This window comes from Oncorhynchus nerka, linkage group LG4 (genome assembly GCF_034236695.1).
Source record: "Oncorhynchus nerka isolate Pitt River linkage group LG4, Oner_Uvic_2.0, whole genome shotgun sequence".
In the NCBI taxonomy this organism is placed as follows: domain Eukaryota; kingdom Metazoa; phylum Chordata; class Actinopteri; order Salmoniformes; family Salmonidae; genus Oncorhynchus; species Oncorhynchus nerka.
In genome coordinates this window covers 67621839-67645072 of record NC_088399.1, presented here as the reverse complement: position 1 = coordinate 67645072, position 23234 = coordinate 67621839, and the positions used below count along the sequence as shown (strand labels likewise).

Genomic DNA, 23234 nt, shown 5'->3' with positions numbered 1-23234 from the left:
TGTGTGTGTGTGTGTGTGTGTGTGTGTGTGTTTGGAACAGGCTTACAGCTCGACAGTGATAGTCATTGTCTATGCAGGGGAGAGGCTGGTCGGGGTAGCCGTCGCTGTCTGTGTCTGGACCACACGTATACCCATTTCCTGCCCAGCCCACATTACACTGGAAGAGATATTCAGAGAGAATATACTAAGTAGTAAAAAAATGGAACATGATTTCTTAATGATGTGATACTGTATAGCCAGATTACAACCAACTGGTTTCTGTTACAATCAGATAAAGACGTCTTTTCCATGACAAGGGAAATATGTCATATTTTGGTGATTTGTCTAGTTGCTAAAAAGATATTGAAGAGATAGTTCACTCAAATAAAAAATGGTATTTTGGTTTCCTTACCCTTTAAACAGTGTATGGACAAGGTATGACAGCAATCCATGCTTTGGTTTAGTTTCCCTGGTACTAAAACATTAGCATGTGGAAACAGTGCTAGGGAACTAAACCAAAGCATACACTATCCATACACTGATTACAGGGTAAGGAAACCAATGTGTCATTTTGTAATTTGGGTGAACTATCGCTTCAACAACTTCCTTTTTTTTGTTGCCTATTGAGATGTGCTATATGTGTCTTACCTTGCAGGAGACCTCGGCAGCACCCTTTATGACACAGTGGCCGTTGACGTCGCAGGGGTTGAAGCCCAGCGTGGCGCAGGACCTCCGCAGGAAACAGCCCACCGTCTGGTTGCCCACAAAGCTCTCCTTACACAGACCACACCTGAACGAGCCCTGAGGGGGGAGAGGGACAGGAGAGTAAAGGGGGGAGGGAGAGAGAGGAAGGGTGAGAGGGAGAGATGGAGGAGGGAGTTGGGGGAGACAGAAGGGGAGAGAGAGGGAGACAGAGAAAGACACAAAGAGAGAGAGAGGCACAGAGAGAGACTGACCTCTGTGTTGATGCAGACAGAGTTGGGGACGCAGGTGTTGGAGAGGTCAGCACACTCATCCACATCTGTGCACTCCTACAGAGACAGACAAAACACAACAATTTAAGGACAATACATTATGGCCATAAAGGCAATCACTTTGGCATGGTGCACATCCATACAGTGGGTGAGAAGAGGTGTCAATAGTGATGGTGTGTGTGAATGGCATGCATGTGCAAGGCTCCCGTGTGTGTGTGTATGTGTGTGTGTGTGTGCGCACAATGTTTACGTTTGTATGTGGGTGTGTGTGTGCGCACAATGTTTACGTTTGTATGTGGGTGTGTGTGAGAAGCAGGGGGTCTTATGTTGGCTAGACCTGCTTGTGGCTCTTGGCAAACTCCACCCCAACCCCACTGAGGAGGGATCCTGAGAAGCCGACGGGACAGGATTCACAGGTGAAGCCCTTGGCCGTGTTTACGCACCCCTCGGGCGAGAAACAGGGCCGGGCTACGGCACACTTAGACATAGAGACAGAGAGAAACAGAACGTAACAATACAAATGTCATTGTATTCGTGTTATTTTCGCACTGCAAAGTGCTTCACTTAATGAAGGCTAGCCGCCAAACATCAATTTACTAATTGTTATTCTCTTGCAGCTGGGTTGTCGAGAGAAATCATGTGCCACCTTAGCTACAAAGCTTTTGGGAATCTAACCCAAGAATGTTAAGGAAATATCATGCTATCATTTTTTGGTGCTCAAGAAATAGAACCCTTAGAATACCTCGTCAATGTCCTGGCAGTGGGTGCCATTCCCCGTCATGCCTTCTGGGCAGGCACCACAACGGTAGCCTGGGTACTCCCGGGTCTCTGTACAGGGAACGCCCTTATAGCAGAGGTTGGGCTCGCAGCGAGAGTGGGGCTCGTGGAAGCCTGGTTAACAAAGTCATAGAACATACCAGACCAGCGTTCAAAATAGGATTAGACATTTTTCAGCATGCCTTCGAGCCTGCACAGAGTGCCATACGGGCAGGGTTTTCATTTTTTTTTTTACGTATAAATGAATGATTATGTACCCATTGATTCTTGAAGAATAGCCCTTATAAATGCCTCGTAAGCTTAGTTCAACTGTCGTATCCCATCAGAACCCATAAGCTTGTGTTACTCCAATGTTTGTAAACAAAGTAAATGTAAAAAAAACTGTAGCCTCAAAATATAATTAAAACTATAATTTTGACATCATGGATGGTCAGTCCTTCCATCCATAGCTCTGTCTATGAATTTGAGAGTGGTTACATTTCTCCATTCCCATCGCTCAGCTTATTACCGAAACAGTGGCGGGGAGCTCTCCTTTTTTACAGTGAATTGCCTTTTTAAGGGACTTTTCCATTGGTTGCATTGCGCCAGGCAAGACCAATCAAACACAGCTAAAGTATTTAATAGATTTCAATATATCTCTCTGTTGATTTCCTGTGCTTCTCGTCTATTTTTGTTGACCTTTTCTTTACTCTATCCCCTCTGTTTCATACACTAAATCCCAGCCTTAGTATAGTGCTGCTCTTCAAGCACTCACCACACGCTTGGCACTCCAGAATGGTGTTCCTAATCAGAGACATCTCCTTCACCTGTGAAGATCACAAACACACATCAGTCACCAGAAATGTCTCATTTTTTAAAACTGTATTTGTACGTATACTGTAGTTACTCTGGAGAACAAGGGTATTTGTCCACTGGAAGGTACTTCATTTGTATTTATTTATTTTTCAGTGGAAAATGTCACGTTTATTTAATGAATAAAGCAAATCTTTTTTTAATGAAATACCTACAGTAGAAAAGGGGATAATGCAGTATCTTCTTTCTAATAATGTAAACTTTATTTCTCAACTCCTAATATTGACCAATTACACTCAATGGGGTATTGTCACTGTCACTCCCCCCCCCACTCTCTTACCTGTTCCCTGATGTCCTCTCGGAGTTCACCCAGGATCTGGTTGAAGATGATCAGCTGGCCAATCAAAGCCTTGGTATGGTCACCTGACACAGAGATGTCCAACCATTTAGAACATAAGCACAGGGAGACATTTAAAGTAAATGATACCGGTAGCTATAACTGTTAGTTAGCATTTGGGTAGGGGAAGGTTGATAAACCAGAATTTTTCTGATTGATACTCACCCAGAATGGCATTGACATCGGCACCAGCTATGGAGACAGAAAAGTCTACTTTAATCACAACACAACACAGTCTAGTTATCTTGATATGCTATTCCTAACAATGCCTCTCACATACATGAACTACTACCTGTAAGCATCCCTGGCATTCAAATGGTCATGCTGAAAATACACCAACTTGTAATGAGATGAAAAAAGAACAACCAGTATGACATTTCTATGTTATTTATGTTGTCTCACCACTAGAGGGGGGTATTTATGTTGTCTCACCACTAGAGGGGGGTATTTATGTTGTCTCACCACTAGAGGGGGGTATTTATGTTGTCTCACCACTAGAGGGGGTTATTTATGTTGTCTCACCACTAGAGGGGGGTATTTATGTTGTCTCACCACTAGAGGGGGGTATTTATGTTGTCTCACCACTAGAGGGGGTTATTTATGTTGTCTCACCACTAGAGGGGGTTATTTATGTTGTCTCGCCACTAGAGGGGGGTATTTATGTTGTCTCACCACTAGAGGGGGGTATTTATGTTGTCTCACCACTAGAGGGGGTTATTTATGTTGTCTCACCACTAGAGGGGGTTAAAGTGATAAGAATACAGTACCGAGATCAGCTTCTATTAATCCAATGAGTCCCACCGTACGGTTCGCACGTTTCGGACTTCTAACCCCTTTTAAACATTGTGTGTTTGAGCTACAGACTTCTGGGGTGGATCTCAAAGGGGACCGGGGCCTGGGTCTTTTATACAAAAAGTCTGAATGGTTTGAGCTACAAACTATTAAAAGCTATTTATGAAAATCCGAGACTCTCACGAACACATACGTTCTGCTCTATGACGCTCACAAGCTACACAAGAGTCATTAGAAGGTAAGGGGTTCTTCTACATAGAAGATCATTGGAAATTCCAGGACATAGTGTCTATAATACTGTAATAAGCTTACATAGTTGCTGTCACAAACTCAAAACGACAGCAGTTGTCACTGACTAGTTGGATATTAATTTCCCAGTGAGCAAACCATTTCTGTACTGACAGCATTCGTATACATTTATTTTGATCAGGTTTTTGCTTTGGCAAACCTTATTTCTTTATTGACATGTCAATAAAACTCATGAATGCAACTGTTTATGTCAAATGTCGTGCTCTACTTTATTGTGAGCTTAAATATAACATGCAGAAATTAAAGTCAGATAAATGAAAAGCCCAATTTTGCTGGGCTCTCTGGACTGACAGAGTTAACTGACCAACCATCTAAGGAGGATGTGGATGGGCATATATATCAGCAGATATCAAAGGTAACAGTCTCTCTATATAGACGGGTTGCCTCCCAAAATGTACCAATGTTCCAGCTTACACATCTGTAAGTAATACATGTCAATTTGGCAGAGAGGAAAGGGCGGAGTTGGGACTTCTGGCTTTCCTACATCACTGCCTTATGCACCTGTTGCCCTAGCTTGAACATCCCCCGGACACAAAGTAGTACAGTAGCTAGCAAGATAGAGATCACGGAGGTCATTTTTTATGAGTGCATTTCCCAAGTGGCTAGTCTGAAACAACTACCTTCACTAAAACCACTACAAAGGTTTTGCCTGCAAACGTCTTCTTTGGGATTTGTTTGGAGAGTTGTCTGTCTGAAGAGGACCTTCCCCGGAACATTTTTTACCCCTTTTCGAAGTTACCATGACAATCCGTCATTAATCCCAGACCTAGTGCTGTTGCTCCTAGGTCTGCGTTTCCGAGGCTGAAGTGATCACAACATTATTTTTTATTTATTTCACCTTTATTTAACCAGGTAGGCTAGTTGAGAACAAGTTCTCATTTGCAACTGCGACCTGGCCAAGATAAAGCGTAGCAATTCGACACATACAACAACACAGAGTTACACATGGAATAAACAAAAAACATACAGTCAATAATACAGTAGAACAAAAGAAAACAAAAAGTCTATATACAGTGGCATTATATACATTATTGTTGTATACCATAAACACTTGGAGTGGCAGGTAGCCTAGTGGTTAGAGAGTTGGACTAGTAACCAAAAGGTTAGAAGATCAAGTCCCTGAGCTGACAAGGTGAAAATCTTTTGTTCTGCCCCTGAACAAGGCAGCTAACCCACTGTTCCTAGGGTGTCATTGAAAATAATAATTTGTTCTTAACTGACTTACCTAGGCAAAATAAAGGTATATTAATACAAAGATTGTACCTGAATTTTGAAAATATGTATCACCCTGAAATGGACAATCGGTCAAGATTCCTGCTTTGGCTATGGAGCCACCCAGAGCCATTTTCAGAGAGTCCACTGAGCCCTGAAACACACACATGCACACAGAGCAGTTAAAGATGCACTATGGAAAACTCATTTAATGGTTGCTAAAATTCTATTTGTTTGCCTAATTTCAGTTTATGTGACAAAACAAACAAGTATAGTGTAAGTATAGTTGTACCATCTAAACCGCTGTGAAATACATTTTCCATAACCAAAAATATTGTATTTTAAGCTGTTTTAACACAGATAGAACAATGAGCCAGATATTTCTTCCAGTGGAGGCTGCTGATGGGAGGACGGCTCATAATAAGGGCTGGAACAGTGTTTGATACCATTCCACCTATTCGCTCCAGCCATAACCATGAGCCTGTTCTCCCCAATGATGGTGCCACCAACCTCCTGTGATTTCACAGGATGTATAAATGTGAAGCATCAGGTTGGAGTTTCCGCTCACTACCAAATATGGTGATGAGAGGAAGCCCAATGACTGGCAGTGGCATATTGTTCTGCCCAACAGGATTAGTTGTACATGCAAACCGGCACATGATTCATTTGCTCCCATTGGAAACGACAGTCTCTGGTCTGTCTTGGGTTAGTTATCAAAATCTTTGGTGCGCGTGTGCAATAACTCAATTTGCCCTTGAACTCCTCCTAAACAATGCAAAATGTTTTACTTTGGCAAAGGGTAAAGTCTACATAACGCAGTCCACTTGTTTCAGATTCTAGTTTTGGAAACAGAAAATGTAATATTCTGTACAGATCCAATGTTAAATTGATGAGAAAATTTGCAGAAAGTCGGCCAAAATCCATCTCGCTTCATCTTCTCACAGTGCCGGTGTTGTGCCGAAAATCCCCCCCCCCCCCTTTGCGTTCTTCATGCTGCGACTTGCTTGCTAGTTAAGATTTCTGCTCTTCACTCCTTTGTCAGTTAAGCCTACATTGATTTACTGATTTTAGTAACAGAAAGCATTTTTGTCTTCGGTTTTCGGTTTGGCTATTTGTTTCAAGTGTAGCTTGTATGGCACCCTGGGCGAACCCCCCCTTCAGTGGGGGGGGCGGCGAATGCCGCCATGGGCAGCTGGCCATGTCGCCCGTCCCTAAATCTGCTATTGATTTTTGTATCATCTACCTATGATGAAAATTACAGGCCTCTCTCATCTTTTTTAAGTGGGAGAACTTGAACAATTGGTGGCTGACTAAACACTTTTTTGCCCCACTGTATATAGCACAAATAGAACAGATCTACCACTTCTTAGACTTGCTTTCAATGAGAATGACAGATCTATATCTCACATGTTAATGTGCATTTGGTTAGGTTGCCAAGAAAGTTACATATTGCAGCTTTAAATTGTGTGCGCAGTCTTATTGAACTCTCTCACACACAAAGGGGCATGGTAAGTGGAAATTCAAGCTAATTTGTATTTGGAGTAAACTACCACTTTAAATCAATGTCTAGGCCTAAGACTATGATTATGCAACCAACCCAGGCAATGTTCTCTACAGATCCCCCGACTGCAGCTCCTCCAGGACTAAAAGTGTCTGATAAATGGCATCTACTGCCGCAAAGAAGAAATACCCGCCCGTTCAGAGAAGCACAAGATTGAACTTCACTTTTTAGAGTTTTCCCCCGTTAGTTAACACTATCAACATTTCCATCTACTGTGGGAATTGTGATAGAATCAACGTTATATTAGCCACTTTCAATGCAACATGACAATCACGGTCGGGAGTACATACGCTTGTTTTGAGATCAAGGCTAGAGCTGCATGTATCCACGTGTGTACATTTGTTTATCTTCTTTGCTAGTTAGTGTGTTATTTAGCCCAGTTATAGCAAATGTCTTGTCAGAAATGGGAGAGTGATTACTTCCTACAAGAGCACAAAATGTGTACATTTCTAGCCATCTTTGAAAAAATTAGTCAGGTAAAAGAGCTTTTTTATGTCTTAAAGCGGCATTGTTGTATTTTGACAGGCTTGAATAATCAAATAAGTAGCCAATAGGCAGAGGGTAGAATACATTTTGGTCTGATTCTCTTTAATAATAATAATGCATTTGATTTTGTAAAGTGTTTTTTTTCATCAAACACAATATAACAACATTTTCTGTCACCTCCTTGTCTGAAGGACAAGTGGATAAACAGATTCATGTTTTTTTTTAAAGTCTCCTGGAATATAGGCCTACATTGAACACCACACGTTAGCTGCTACTGTAGGCTGAATGATACAACAGCTATTTCCATGTTAAAATGTTATGGGATGCATTTTCTCCCCAAAATTGCTTATGGTAGGCCACTCCGGTACAGTAGGTCTACATTATGATCAAATAGACATTGTAGCCTACCTGGCCACTTTTAAAATTGTAACTTAAAGATGGTACAGCCTCAGTGTTCACAGTAAACACATGAAGGAAGTTCAGACCTGTAATTTGCTCAGTGTCCGAAAACAATTAGAGGGAGCAATGACTCCAGGTCTTACTTAGACATATTGAGGCACATGCTCTGGGTTGTGTTCATTGGGGCCCACTGTGGCAAAAAAATTATCAAAACGTTGTGAGACGGAAAACAACTGTTTCTTATTGGACAAGTTCTGATAGTACCTCCCCTGTTTCACTCCCCTTCCGACAGTTCCTTCTGTTTTATGGCTAGTGAACATGATCCTGGTCAGAAGCCGTGTACACCTGCATGCATATCACCTGAGCGGCCCATTCAAGATAAGAGACACAAGCTAGGAACAATAGCTGCAGTGTACCCTCTCCTTTTAGATCTTTCCTTCCTCCCTCCCTTTCTCTCTCTTTCATCCATCCCGACACAGCCCTCTCTTTGTCCACAGCGAGTGTGGCACCTATCAGACAGATAGTCATACATGCTGACAGCACCACGTGGTTACAGCTAACTAGTTCTCCATTTAAGCTTCGGCATGAGCCATAGACATGGAGCTGGCAGACAGGATGTGCAGCTCAGCTCTGTTCCATGTAATGGATGAAAAGGTGCTCATAGGAAAGTAGACATTTAACTGCTCACAAAACTTGAAGTTGCCTGTGAAAGCTAATGTCTACAACATGATATTAGCCATGCAAAATCTATGCAATTTGCTCAAGTGGCATAGATGTCAGCTGTGGATAGAAGATTAGGCATGTAAAACAACTATAAATGAGCAACACTCGTAAAATGAAGAATTTGTCTATCATCGTGGGCAGGCTGGGTTTGTCTTTCATGTACGGTATAGCCAAATGAATGACCTAATTACATGATTTCTATGGGGATCCGGAATACTCCCTGTATTTGCTTTAGTCTTAAAGTAGTGTAGTAAAAATGGTTACGTTAGGAAGTACGATTAGAGACATTCTGAGTCTGAGAGCATTCTCTGAAACGTGCTCTGAAGAAATAGAGGTAGACTAAGCAATATGACAATTTGCAGCCGTGTCGCTTTCTGCTTCACAAAAACTATTGGCTCTTCCCAATTATTGCAGGCATGCCCACATTGGGATGAGCCAATAGTGGAAAACATATGGCAGATTAAAATGCTGTTGTTGTTGCTTTCTGTTTGCAGGATACCGCACTGTGTATGATAATTTCTTATTTCTGAGTCTACCTTTAACTTCAGTCTAGGACTGCTGGGAATTTAGGAAAAAAGCAAATTGTGTTTTATCACCTGTAGCCTGGCATAGGCCTTCTGCCCATTTCGTATCTCCACAGACTCCGCCTCTGATGGGAGCTGGACAAATGACGGCAGGATCTGTGCTGAGTCGGCCAATCGGCAGTTAACATAGAGTTCCATGTGGAGGTGGTTTCGTCGGAGCCCACCCACGTGGAGGATGAGTGACTGGGTGCGTCCGTCGGAGAGGCCGGGGTTCTGGAGGTTCACTGTGTGGAGTTTACCATCCTCACGTACATAGCGCACCAGAACTGAGAAATATAAAGGATAAAAAAATCAGGTAATCTCTTGTCAACAGATCCACGGAATTATACCTGGTACCATAGAATTTGTCTGGAAGTAATGGAATGTGAGGGATAAAGAGCAGCAGTAGTTCCTGTGTTCGGATTTTTCGTCACTGGTTATTTGGACAAATCACGATTTCCTAGGTGTTAGCATCTTTCGAACTTTGGAAGTGGAGGGGACATTTGGCAAATAGACTTTCCCCTAATATCTATTGGACAGTAGTTCCTAGTTTTGGGTTTTCGTTGTTCCATAGCCACAAAGTCAAAATTGGCTGTACCGTAAAAATTAATGAAAACAAAAAAAGTGATTTTTGCTCAAGATTAACACGGTTGAAATTAGCAGAAGGGAGGGGGTTTGGCAGAGAGTTTCTGTTTGAAAGGGGGAGGAGACTTCGCTTTCTACAAAGGCAATCACAATTGTTAACTATTGTTAATGGAATCCCCCCCATTTTTGTTACAAACTATCGAGAGATAATTTGACTTCTAGGTAACTGAGATGAAGTTGCCCGTAAATTGCAAAGAAAGAGGGTGGAGCTCCATGTTCCGGTTCCACTCCTCGTTCTAAGATATCTTAATCCCTTCTCTTAACATGTATGGACCCAGAATTTAGAGATCGGGCAACCCCGAGCATCATTGAAGCTAGCCTACATAGAACAGTTTGTAGAACGAGAGCACCATATGAAAAAACAACAACATGCATATTGGTCATTGTTTTGCAACTATACAACCCTCTCAGATCTCCAAGTGTCAATGGGGTATGGCTAGGGGTCGATTGGGGAATCCCACTATTGGGATTGGGTGACGATGTCTTGGGTATAGGCCTTGAAGAAAATCAATTTAGGCTACACCAAAATATCTATCTACCACACTTCCCTCCCAATCCCCTCTCCTGACAATACCCTACCTTTGTTGACCTTGCCCATGAGGGCCACCTCCAGGTACTTCCTGTTGTCGTCTTTGTTGTAGACGCCCAGCAGCACTCCTCCCAGTTTGGGCGGCAGTCGCAGAGTGGACACCAGGTACAAATCCGACACGAAGCCCAGAGCCCCCGACATCTTCCCCACCGCGGACGCACTCTGCTTGGCGTCGTGCAGCTCCAGCATGTCAATCACTGAAAGATGGTGGTCCAGTTTGAATACTTTGGAAATGCATCCGTCGACCCCTTTTCTGCAGTCAAATGACCATGGCCTCATGGGTGGAAAAGCCACCGAAAATCCAGTGTTTCTATATTAAAGGTTTTTGTTAAATTTCAGTCTTCTGTGATGTATATAAAATATAATATTGGGATGCAAACTCAAAATTGAATACTCAACTCTATATCTGACATGTTACAGGTGTCTTCTTTTTCGAAAGCCTGTAACCATGTTTGTGAGGTGTATACTTTTGTTTCAAAGTAGATTTGTTTCAGACTACCAAGAGACACTGTGTGACCCTGATTTAGCCCACTGCAGTAAATTAAGTGGGCACATGTGTAGGGTGTGAAAATAAGGAGGGATGGATAGTGAGGCAAAGGGTAGAACAATAGGGATATTGCAATAGAGAGAAAATAGGCATAAACAAGAGAAAGAAGGCGAAAACAGGCGACGCAAATGGGATATGGGAGAGAGTCAGAGAGATGCAGAGAGAGAAGAAGAGAAAGGATTCATTTATTGACCGTGGGGGATTCATCCTTTTGAGTCTAATGCCACTTTGGAAAGTTTATTGAGAAAGTATAAGCCAGAACACAAACTCAATGCCTCTTGTCTTCATCGTTCTGGTCTGTTGCCCCTGCCGCAAAATTAACTCACAGAAAATACCAGCCTTTGCTGTCACAGTCGGTGGCAGAATTTATGTCTGTCGGTGAACTGGCTGCTGCTGGAATCTTTTCTTTACGAGATGTTTCTCTATTTAGGGTGACATTTATTGGTCTTATAAACATAGGTTAATGGCCAGGGTTTAGCAATCACGCCTGATGTGGGGATGCAATATACAGTACGTTCCTTTGCTCCTTCTAGGTGTCTGAACGCAGTGGAAACACTTTGAGAGGTTAGGAATACTGTAGGGAGAAACAAACTGGAGTGCAGATGACAGGGAAAGTCTTAAAATGCTTGTAGCTTCATGAGTTGCAAATGTGTGCAGCAAACTAAACTGAAATGTATAAGTTCTCACTTGTAAAGTAACAAGTGCTGTATGTACAAGGCCTAGATAAATGAGATACTTTCCCCTATGAGTGTTTTTCCTGTTCTCTCGTCCGGGTGTGTGTGAGTGTGTGAGTGAGAGAGGGAGAGGGAGATGAGAGAGATGGCAGAATAATCTGACAGACATACCAGCCTCTTTCTAATCGTTCTCTTGCCTCCCTAGTGGCTGCAAATTCAGCAGTCTGCATGACACTAAAGCCATAGACATCAGGGGTGCCTCTAACCACCAATTCTCCCTTGTGGGTGCCGTTCTCTGCATACCTTCCCCCCTTATAGTACAGGTCCACACTGTAAGACTTTTATGTAATTTCAACAGTAAAACACTGTAGAATGCACAGTAAAATACCTTAAATGTGTTTTACAGAATTAATGCTGTAGTTTGCACTGCATTATGGGTAAAATGCTGAAAAATACTGTTATTAACTGTAATTGTAAGCCTCCTGTAAAAATTACTTAACTTAATGTTGTTCTTTACAGTAGTACCCGAACACCACTGTAGTTGGCAGCGCCAAACGGTCTGTGGTGTGTGTGTGTGAGAGCGAGAAAGAGAGCTGTATCTCGTACTTCTCAGGGCAGGTCTGCCGTTATTGACTAGCAGAAGTTAGCAGGTTACGAGAATTAATGCAGCGGGTTACGATAATTAGGCTAAAGTTAGGGAAAGCTAAAAACGCTAACAATGTCCCCAACATGACTCGAACCTATCTACAACCAGGCTTGCCCTGAGAACAGAATTGATTTCCACTAATGCGATGCTCCGCGCCAAATGGTTGAAGTCGGACGTTTACATACACTTAGGTTGGAGTCATTAAAACTTGTTTTTTAACCACTCCACAAATTTCTTGTTAACAAACTATAGTTTTGGCAAGTCGGTTAGGACATCTACTTTCTGCATGACACAAGTAATTTTTCCAACAATTGTTTACAGACAGATTATTTCACTTATAATTCACTGTATCACAATTCCAGTGGGTCAGAAGTTTACATACACTAAGTTGACTGTGCCTTTAAACAGCGTGGAAAATTCCAGAAAATGATGACATGGCTTTAGAAGCTTCTGATAGGCTATTTGATATCTTTTGAGTCAATCGGAGGTGTACCTGTGGATGTATTTCAAGGCCTACCTTCAAACGCAACGCCTCTTTGCTTGACATCATGGGGAAATCATGGGGAAATCTTTAAAAAATCGAAAAAATTGTAGACCTCCACAGGTCTGGTTCATCCTTGGTAGCAATTTCCAAACGCCTGAAGGTGCCACATTCATCTGTACAAACAATAGTACGCAAGTTGAAACACCACGGGACCACGCAGCCGTCATACCGCTCAGGAAGGAGACGCGTTCTGTCTCCTAGAGATGAACGTACTTTGGTGCGAAAAGTGCAAATCAATCCCAGAACAACAGCAAAGGACCTTGTGAAGATGCTGGAGGAAACAGGTACAAAAGTATTTATATCCACAGTAAAAATGAGTCCTATATCGACAGCAAGGAAGAAGCCACTGCTCCAAAACCGCCATAAAAAAGCCAGACTACGGTTTGCAACTGCACATGGGACAAAGATCGTATTTTTTGGAGAAATGTCCTCTGGTCTGATTAAATAAAAATATAACTGTTTGGCCATAATGACCATCGTTATGTTTGGAGGAAATAGGGGGAAGCTTGCAAGCCGAAGAACACCCTCCCAACCGTGAAGCACAGGGGTGGGATCATCATGTTATGGGGGTGCTTTGCTGCAGGAGGGACTGGTGCACTTCACAAAATAAATGGCATCATGATGGAGGAAAATGATGTGGATATTTTGAAGCAAAATCTCAAGACATCAGTCAGGAAGTTAAAGCTTGGTCGCAAATGGGTCTTTCAGATGGACAATGACCCCAAGCATACTTCCAAAGTTGTGGCAAAAGTCCTGACCTCAAACCTATAGAAAATGTGTGGGCAGAACTGAAAAAGCTTGTGCAAGCAAGGAGGCCTACAAACCTGACTCAGTTACACCAATTCTGTCAGGAGGAATGGGCCAAAATTCACCAACTTATTGCGGGAAACTGTGGAAGGCTACCCGAGATGTTCGACCCAAGATAAACAATTTAAAGGCAATGCTACCAAATACTAATTGGGTGTATGTAAACTTCTGACCCACTGGGAATGTGATGAAAGAAATAAAAGCTGAAATAAATCATTGTCTCTACTATTATTCTGACATTTCATGTTCTTAAAATAAAGTGGTGATCCTAACTGACCTAAGACAGGGAATTTTTGCTAGGATTAAATGTCAGAAATGGTGAAAAACTGAGTTTAAATGTATTTGGCTAAGGTGTATGTAAACTTCCAACTTCAACTGTATGTACTAATACATCTATATACCTACTGCAGGTTTCCTTAACTAATCTACTAACTAGCTAGCTAACGTTAGCTTGTTTGGATTGTGTTCGCTAACAGTATAGCCAAGATGACATGTCGTTCTGTTGCGTTGATCTTCCTTGCTGGTAAAATAATCAGTGATATTGTAGCTATAGAGCAAATCATTTTAGTATTAACAGCGTGCAGAAATCCATATGTGTGTTTCTTTGGATAGGGTACTTAACCGGTGGGTGCATGACATGGGTGACAGGGTGCTAACGCTATGGTATTAGTGCAAAGTGGTCGTAGGCTTCACCAGACAAAAATACAGTTTGTCTAGGGAGGGAGCGAGAGTTTAGCTATGTCGAATACACAGTTAGTTTGTCAGCAGGCACAGATTGACATTTTGCCTTGGGGTGTATACTTTTTGGGTGATTCTGTAGTTGCAATGAGAGGAATGAAACTCTCAGATGAAAGGGGAATGATGCTTGCTAACGTTAGCTATAGCTAGGAGATGGCGAACTCCATTGGACACCTTTCTCTAAATATCTCTGGTTAACGTTAGCTCTATTCAGTCTCGGGGTGCGTGTGATTTAGCAAAAGTGTAGTGGAATATTCCCCCTATGCTTTTGTTATCCTTATTAGTCCATTAAATTAATAAATTCAGCAACAACAGGCACAGACTGATATTTTACCCTGCAGGATATTAAAGTTATCTTTTATTTTCTTCAGATTGTGTGGTTAGCTTGCTAGCATTATTCAGGGCGATGGTCGTAGCATTTTTTCCACGTGAGTTGAATTTTCCTCGTGCTTTTGCTAATCTTTCAGAAGTGATCCTTATCAACCATTAATTAGGAGGCAACGTTAAATGAATGATATCTGAAACATCAGACACAGACTGATATTTGATTTAGCCTTGTAGTCTATAATTATTTTGTTTAGATTGTGTGGTTGGCATAAATTGCATATTAATGTATAGCTTGATAGCTCTTTTGGTGTGTGCATGCAATTTGGTGGCTGCGGGGTAGTGTAATTTTTATATTGCAGGCTGACTGGTAGCTGGAAGTAGCTTTGTTGGGAATGTTCAGGTATAAATCTTGCAATTTCTGTTTCCTAAATATTAAAGCATTCATTACACATGCAAAAAAACATAGAAATGTCGTGAACGACAGTTTTGCTTGTGGGGTAGAGTGCCCTTGCATCACTACTTGTTACACTACACCGACCTCATCCTGCAAATTTCATTCGTTTGTGGGCCCCCGAGGTTTGAGAGCAAGCTCTCCTACTTCAAGGAGTGTGCCAGAAAACTTGTCTGAGAGCCACCAGTTACTCCAATCTTACTTATGCAGTGGCCAATTGTCATGGAAGAAAATGATGACAGATACACATTTGGAAAGATCTCACTGGTCCTTTTAATTGTTGGGGTGAATCAGTCTGTGTCATCGGTCGATCTCGGGGTTCATTTTATACCAGATTCTCGGATGAATTATGTGTGTGTTAATAAAGATAGATTGAATAATTATTACCCACTACCAGTTTATGAAGTGTCAAGTTTCTATGTTGTTTCCCTGCATCACTCAGTGTGTTCTCCTTAAACCAGTGTAGGCATGGAGGGTCTTCAAGATGCAATTCGACACCAATTGCCCGAGTTGGAGACCGAGATGGTGAGATCTTTTTCGGGGCATCTGAGGGCAAATGTCGGAGTGGAGAATATTAACGACCTTGAATATGTTCAGCCGGAGGACATAAAATACCATTTGACACCAATATAGTGCCGGGAATTGCTTCAGTCCTTCAACCAAAGAGGTGAGATCTTGATTGATAAACGTAACATATTTATGTAATTGTTATGAAAAAGGTGCTATCTAGGACCTAAAATGGTTATTTGGCTGTCCCCATAGGATAACCCTTTGAAGATCCCTTTTTGATTCCAGGTACATGTATAACCCTTTTGGTTCCAGGTAGAACTCTTCTGGGTTACATGTAGAACCCTTTCCACAGATGGTTCTACATGGAACCCAAAAGGGTTCTACCTGGAACCAAACAGGGTTCTCCTATGGGGACAGCCAAAGAACCCTTTCGGAACCCTTTTTCTCAGAGTGTAAACACAGACACACACAATTAAAAAGGTTCTGTAAATAATTTGTTTGTTTGCCAGCAAAATAAACGGTTTATGCTATGATGGAGCGAGGTTTATGTAATAAAAGGGACGGAAATGACAAAAATACATAAAAGTACACAAATATACAAATGTTTCTGTAAATGATTTGTTTGTCCTCTTGTGCTGGTATGGAGTGCAGCACATAGCCTAACACACTTTTTTTCTTTGTATTTTTTTTAAAGAAAATGAAGAATGGATAGGATCTGTAACAATGGATATGACACTTGTCCTCCTCCAAGCCTCAGTGACCTCCAGGAACACTGACCTTTCCTTTTCACCAAGTTATTGCTCTGCGGCCACTTCACTACCCTCACTGGCATCGTGATTGACAGTTGCCTGACTCAAACTCTCCTGAACAAGGGTAAGAGAATGGTCAACTTTTTAAAAAGCCAAAAGACCAGGTTGAGAAGAGAGATCCAGTGCCTGCTGAATGAAATCAACGGTTACATCAAAGGCAGTGGCGATCTAACAGCCACTGCTCCCATTCTTTTGCTGATGACCCACTTCAGAGAGAAGGACAAATCTCTGCTTCTCTTGGCAGATGTAAGGAATAGTGTTTTTAGACGTATAAAGTTTATATGATTAATGGTGTTTATACTGTACTATTACGCATGATTTTAATATTTTTATGTATGCTTAGTGATTTTAGGTCACTGCAACTCGGGTTGATGTTGAGACGCAAATTCCTTGGCCAGACACACCAAGGCTGATCATGCTTGGTAATACATTTATTTGATTTAAGGTGGAACAGAAATATATAGTATTGTGGTAGCTATCTAGAGATGTCTAGTAAGTATACACTAACACCCTTACTTTTGTGTATTTCAGGAAACACTCTATTGGGTTCCTCAAAATGGATGGTGTCTATCGAGGGGAGAGTGGTCTGTGTTATGGACAGTGAGTCTAACTTTGCTGCTGCCCTCTCTGTGCTCTTCAGCACTTCACCAGGAGTCGACCTCTGCAGCCTTGGAGCTGATACAGAGGTAAGCATTGAACATTCATTGATCCAACACCTACATTTAGCATTTGTTAGTTACATTTCAATGATATTTCTTATTGTTATTTTTTCAATGCCTCAACTGATTAAATATATTTTATGTTGGGTTGTGCATGTTCCTGGTTCGAATAAACCCTGAAGGAAACAAATGCACAGCGAAAGCAGAAGTGAGCCGCAAGACCGGAAAGGTCGTTCAGAGGAAGCCAATGCCAATTGACCTACATGTTACACGCTTTCTCACAGACCTGAAGGAGTTTGAGTGGAAAAACTCCAACATGTAAGTACACAAACAGACACACCTGATGACCACACACTTTATTTGTCAGTTGTCATCTGCCTTTTTACCCAGCGAGTAATAGTAGTAGTAGTCATAGCATTAGTTATAGTAATAGTAGTAATAGTAGTAGTAGTAGTAGTCATAGCATTAGTTATAGTAATAGTAGTAGTAGTCATAGCATTAGTTATAGTAATAGTAGTAGTAGTAGTAGACATAGCCATAATCATAGTAATATTAGTAGTAGTAGTAGTAGTCATAGCCATAATCATAGTAATATTAGTAGTAGTAGTAGTAGTCATAGTCATAATCATAGTAATATTAGTAGTAGTAGTAGTAGTCATAGCCATAATCATAGTAATATTAGTAGTAGTAGTAGTAGTCATAGCCATAATCATAGTAATATTAGTAGTAGTAGTAGTAGTCATAGCCATAATCATAGTAATATTATTATTAGTAGTAGTAGTCATAGCCATAATCATAGTAATATTAGTAGTAGTAGTAGTAGTCATAGTCATAATCATAGTAATATTAGTAGTAGTAGTAGTAGTCATAGTCATAATCATAGTAATATTAGTAGTAGTAGTCATAGTCATAATCATAGTAATATTAGTAGTAGTAGTAGTAGTCATAGTCATAATCATAGTAATATTAGTAGTAGTAGTAGTAGTCATAGCCATAATCATAGTAATATTAGTAGTAGTAGTAGTAGTCATAGTCATAATCATAGTAATATTAGTAGTAGTAGTAGTAGTCATAGTCATAATCATAGTAATATTAGTAGTAGTAGTAGTAGTCATAGCCATAATCATAGTAATATTAGTAGTAGTAGTAGTAGTCATAGTCATAATCATAGTAATATTAGTAGTAGTAGTAGTAGTCATAGTCATAATCATAGTAATATTAGTAGTAGTAGTAGTAGTCATAGCCATAATCATAGTAATATTAGTAGTAGTAGTAGTAGTCATAGTCATAATCATAGTAATATTAGTAGTAGTAGTAGTAGTCATAGCCATAATCATAGTAATATTAGTAGTAGTAGTAGTAGTCATAGCCATAATCATAGTAATATTAGTAGTCGTAGTAGTAGTCATAGCCATAATCATAGTAATATTATTATTAGTAGTAGTAGTCATAGTCATAATCATAGTAATATTAGTAGTAGTAGTAGTAGTCATAGCCATAATCATAGTAATATTAGTAGTAGTAGTAGTAGTCATAGTCATAATCATAGTAATATTAGTAGTAGTAGTAGTAGTCATAGCCATAATCATAGTAATATTAGTAGTAGTAGTAGTAGTAGTTATAGTCATAATCATAGTAATATTAGTAGTAGTAGTAGTAGTCATAGTCATAATCATAGTAATAGTTGTCATAGTAATAGCAATTTCTTTCTTTCTATTCTTTCTATTTCCATGTTTGTCCTAGTTGACGTGTCAGAGCTAAGGAGGATCAGAGTTTCAAAGATTGGGGTGATAATCTGCATGCCACCGAGATTTATTTGAGACTTTATTCGAGCATCTCTCATTCTCTCAGAAATCCTGCCCATGAAAACCTGCCATGAAGGTTGGGTCAACAAATGATCTGCTTGCTCCATCCCGGAGCCTGTTTTGACTTGCGGTAGCGTGCTTCTCTGGCTCCAGTCTAGCCCTGCTTGCTCCTCTCTATCATCCTTCTCTCTCAGCCCCTTTCTCTCTCGTTCTCTCTCATTTCTCTCTCAAAGACAGGCAGGCAAGCAGTTCTTGCTATAGTTTTTTGGAAAAATGTCTCCCTTTTGTTCTCCTATTTTTTATTGATCTGTTTAGATTAGATTTTTTCTTACATGATCCTGTATTTTCAAGAATGACCTATTCTGATGTTTTGGTTTGTGTATGGTGAAGTACATTATTGGCCAGTGTTTGTCAATGTTCTTATCACTGTATCTCTCTCTGTCTCTCTCTCTCTTTCTCTCCCCTACTATCTGGAGTTGTAATGTTGCTCTATTCAAATGGTGTTCTTTTTGGTTAAAGTGCAATTCATGTGAAATTCATGTTATGAATTTGAATAAATATATTTGTACACGTATTTGTTTTTCTTACAATATTACATTTCAGGGAGCTGTCTTCTAAAGACAACCTGCAATGCTTTTAGTATTGTAAAATAATTGTATATTACTGTAGGTATTTCCCTGTAAACTGTGACACCACAGTTGCCAGTTTAATACTGTAATTTTGCTTTACAGCAGTGATGCTGTAATATAGTTTACAGTATGATTTTTACTTACTGTAAAACAGCATCCCTGCTGTAAATTTACAAACCCAGTTCTTCTGTGCACCAGAAGAATAGCCAACTAAGCTAAAACGTTCAGGTGTCAGGCAGTTACAGTACTTATCTCTGCATGGTTTACCAAATCACCAGTTAGTAATGAACCTAATGCCTAGGCTTTAGTTCAGCGGGTTAACACAGTGTCGTGGTGTGTAGGAGACCCGGGTTCTAAAAAAGATGTGTATAAACCCTGGATTACTGGTACTATGTATTGGCCAATGAGAGGCTTTGAAGCCACCAGTCGTTCATATTGGCACTCCTCAGAAGAAGCAGTCCTCCATATGAATGAATGGAATTCGACAGTATTTCAATTAAATGTTACAAAGACAAAAATACACGTATTTCAGTATTTTTTTGTTGTAGTGGGGGCAGTAACATTAGAACTTTCAATAAAAAATACTTGGATGTATTTTTTATCTTTATGTTTAGCTCACATAATATACAGTGCATTCGGAAAGTATTCAGATCACATTTTTCACATTTTGTTGTTACAGCCTAATTCTAAAATTGATTAAATGTTTCTCATCAATCTACACAATACCCCACAATGACAAAGCAAAAACAGGTTTTTAGACATTTTTACAAATATATAAAATAAAAAACAGTAGTACCTTATTAAGTATTCAGATCAGGTGATTGAGCTCAGGTGCATTCTGTTTTCATTTATCATCTTTGAGATGTTTCTACAACTTGATTGGATTCCACCTGTGTTATATTCAATTGACATGACTTGGAAAGGCGGCAGGGTAGCCTAGTGGTTAGAGCGTTGGACTAGTAACCGGAAGGTTGTGAGTTCAAACCCCTGAGCTGACAAGGTACAAATCTGTCGTTCTGCCCCTGAACAGGCAGTTAACCCACTGTTCCTAGGCCGTCATTGAAAATAATAATTTGTTCTTAACTGACTTGCCTGGTTAAATAAAGGTTAAAAAAATAAACACACCTGTCTATATAGTTGACATTGCAAGTCAGAGCAAAAACCAAGCCATGAGATCGAAGGAATTGTCTGCAGAGCTCAGAGACAGGATTGTGTCGAGGCACAGATCTGGGAAAGGGTACCCAAACATTTCTGCAAGAACCACCATCATTCTTAAATGGAAGAAGTTTTGAGCCACCACCATCATTCTTAAATGGAAGAAGTTTTGAGCCACCAAGACTCTTCCTAGAGCTGGCCACCTGTCCAAACTGAGCAATCGGGAGAAGGGCCTTGGTCAGGGAGGTGACCAAAAACTCCAGAGCAAAGCTGTCATCAAGGCAAAGGGTGGCTACTTTGAAGAATCTCAAAATATAATATGATATAATATTTGTTTAACTCTTTTTTGGTTACTACATGATTCCATATGTGTTATTTCATAGTTTTGATGGCTTCACTATTATTCTACAATGTAGAACATTGTAAAAAATAAAATAAAAACTTTTGACTGGTAATGTATATATATATATCTTCTTTTTTTAATCATCCTCTACATTGTGATCCATACCAAAAGATCTCCTTCTGGACACCCTCTTCATTCCCCTATCCCCAACTTTAAGAACACTGTTAAATAACTGCTACTGAGTGGGGTGGGCTTGATTAGTAGACCAGAATGCTGAGCACTGCAGATAGAAATGCACCGTGTAGTACAGATTCTTAATTGTATAGGTGAAGAGTGAGTCCAGTCTATATAGAGTGAGTAGTCTATACCTACCATTTCTAGCTACATCATTCTGAATGTTCAGTCCCACTGAAAGCAGCCCTTGTGAATGGAAAGGCAGAGCAGCAATGACCCTGGTTCTTCTCTTTAAAATGACTGTTGTATGGGCCAGTACCCATTAGAAATCAGTATGATGGACAGGTGTAATTAGAATATCTCCTCACTCTCAGTGGGTCATAGTTGACGTTTACACAGACACACACACACACACACATCTTGAGGGGACATCCATTCGATCGCTGCATCATCATTGTGGGCAGGTCCTTGTGAAAAATGATGCCCATCATCTATTGTTTGGCTCCATTGCACCATATGGTTCAGCAACCACCTACTAGTGGGAGGTGGACCCATGAGTGCTTATGGTTTCACTGGTGGAATCTTATTGCTATCTTAACAGCAATTAGCAGACATCTGGTCATCTATTTTGTCTTGTATAGAGACAGCAGCCATTGTATCCTAAATTAAGTTAAAAAAAAATAATAGGCTATAGCTGTTTACCATTTCAAGTTTAGGAGCTCTTTATAAAGCAAATGTATGCTTAATGTGTTTCATTTACAGTGCAATCATAAAGTATTCAGACCCCTTGACTTTTCCCACATTTCATTGCGTTACAGCATTATTCTTAAATTGATTAAATTGTTAGATTTAACGGTGTGTAGATTGATGAGGGAAAACAATAAATGTTGTTCATTTTAGAAAAAGGCTGTGAGTTAACCAAATGTGGAAAAGTCAAGATGTCTGAATACTTTCCGAATGCACTGTATTATTCACATGCCATTGCAATGTAAAATGATAGAGATTATGTAGGACGCAAAAAGCAACTGGGGCGTTTTTGTGGTGTGGTCCTTCAATTTGCATGACCCCAAATATTGAACGAGGTGATGAGCGATTGCAAGCAGTTCAGAAAAGCGCGTATTTCGCGTCCGGCACAGAAGTGTCCATTTGTTTTTTTTTTTGACACTCGAGTCTATAATTTGGTCAATTGAATGTAGCCTAATTAGAATGCCTCAACACCGCTTTCATTCAAAATTCTAGTGAATTTGATAGGAATTACAGCAGTAATCATGAACCGTTTTTTACTATTGAATTATTCTACAGAAGTTGTGGCACACAGTCAGTGAACGATGCAGAGGGGCTTCACTAACATTGCAATGAAAACTAACATCAGAATAATACTTTGTCAAAGCATGCGTAATATTTTTTAATTACCTTGCATTTCTGAAGACCTGCTGAAGCCCAAGAGAAGCGACGCGCTCACAAGTAGAACATTTAGTATAAGCCTCCCCATATCCATCGTAAAGACACAACGTTCATGAACGTTCCCCCAAATAACCTAATATCTAACTTTTCAACTGTGACTCCACCGAAGTAAAGAAACGCGAGTGGAACTGTGTGAAGACTCCTCGACCGGCACGCTGACCAGCGCGGATGGGTTGTCAAGAAATGATGTCTTGCACGGTCGCACTCCGCGCGCCAGGCAAAAAGAATGCTTCGGGTGAAGGTGAAAGATGTCAGCGGGTCTCACTCGTGATCCGAGCAGCTTGGGGTGTGCTGCGCCGAACACTTTCCTCATCTCCCAAATGAGATGGGCTGCGAGCTATTACAGACAGTGAACAGGGCAATATAACGATGCTTGTCAATCAAATAAAAGTTGTACTGCCTCTGTGCGCTCACTGTCTCCAGCTTGCATAGCCTAATGATAAACTGACAATTATAAGACTGCTTACTTGTACATGACTGCAATCACACTGCATGTTTTATTATGGTGCAATGAGTCAGTTTCATTTGTGTGCATAAGACTTGTTTCCTTCCCTTACCAAAAAAATATGTTTTTAAACTGCAGTAAAAGTGCAGTAATTTTCAGTGGATCCTGCCGTGGTATTTTGGACATACTGCATTCTAACTGCAGTTATACTGCACTCTGACTGCAATCTTTTTTGTAAGGGTTAAGCTCTCATAAATAAGGGATATTCATTTAACAACAGCACCATTTTATTAAAAAAAGATTCCCACA

The 23234-nt window shown here is 40.4% G+C and overlaps 1 protein-coding gene across 1 annotated transcript in view; it reads right to left on the bottom strand.

Moving 5' to 3' along the window:
• LOC115128492 (thrombospondin-3b-like) overlaps positions 1-22814 on the bottom strand; it is a 28483-nt gene extending 5669 nt beyond the window's left edge. The window contains exons 1-12 of the mRNA XM_029658363.2: positions 22430-22814; positions 10189-10395; positions 8998-9251; positions 5284-5386; positions 3085-3111; positions 2863-2945; positions 2485-2536; positions 1696-1844; positions 1291-1431; positions 936-1010; positions 628-780; positions 47-157 (exon numbers count right to left, since the gene is read on the bottom strand). Coding sequence (XP_029514223.1) covers positions 47-157; positions 628-780; positions 936-1010; positions 1291-1431; positions 1696-1844; positions 2485-2536; positions 2863-2945; positions 3085-3111; positions 5284-5386; positions 8998-9251; positions 10189-10395; positions 22430-22514 — 1440 coding nt within the window. The 5' untranslated portion in view covers positions 22515-22814. The remainder of the gene's footprint in view (positions 1-46; positions 158-627; positions 781-935; positions 1011-1290; positions 1432-1695; positions 1845-2484; positions 2537-2862; positions 2946-3084; positions 3112-5283; positions 5387-8997; positions 9252-10188; positions 10396-22429) is intronic.
• Positions 22815-23234: the final 420 nt, after the last annotated feature.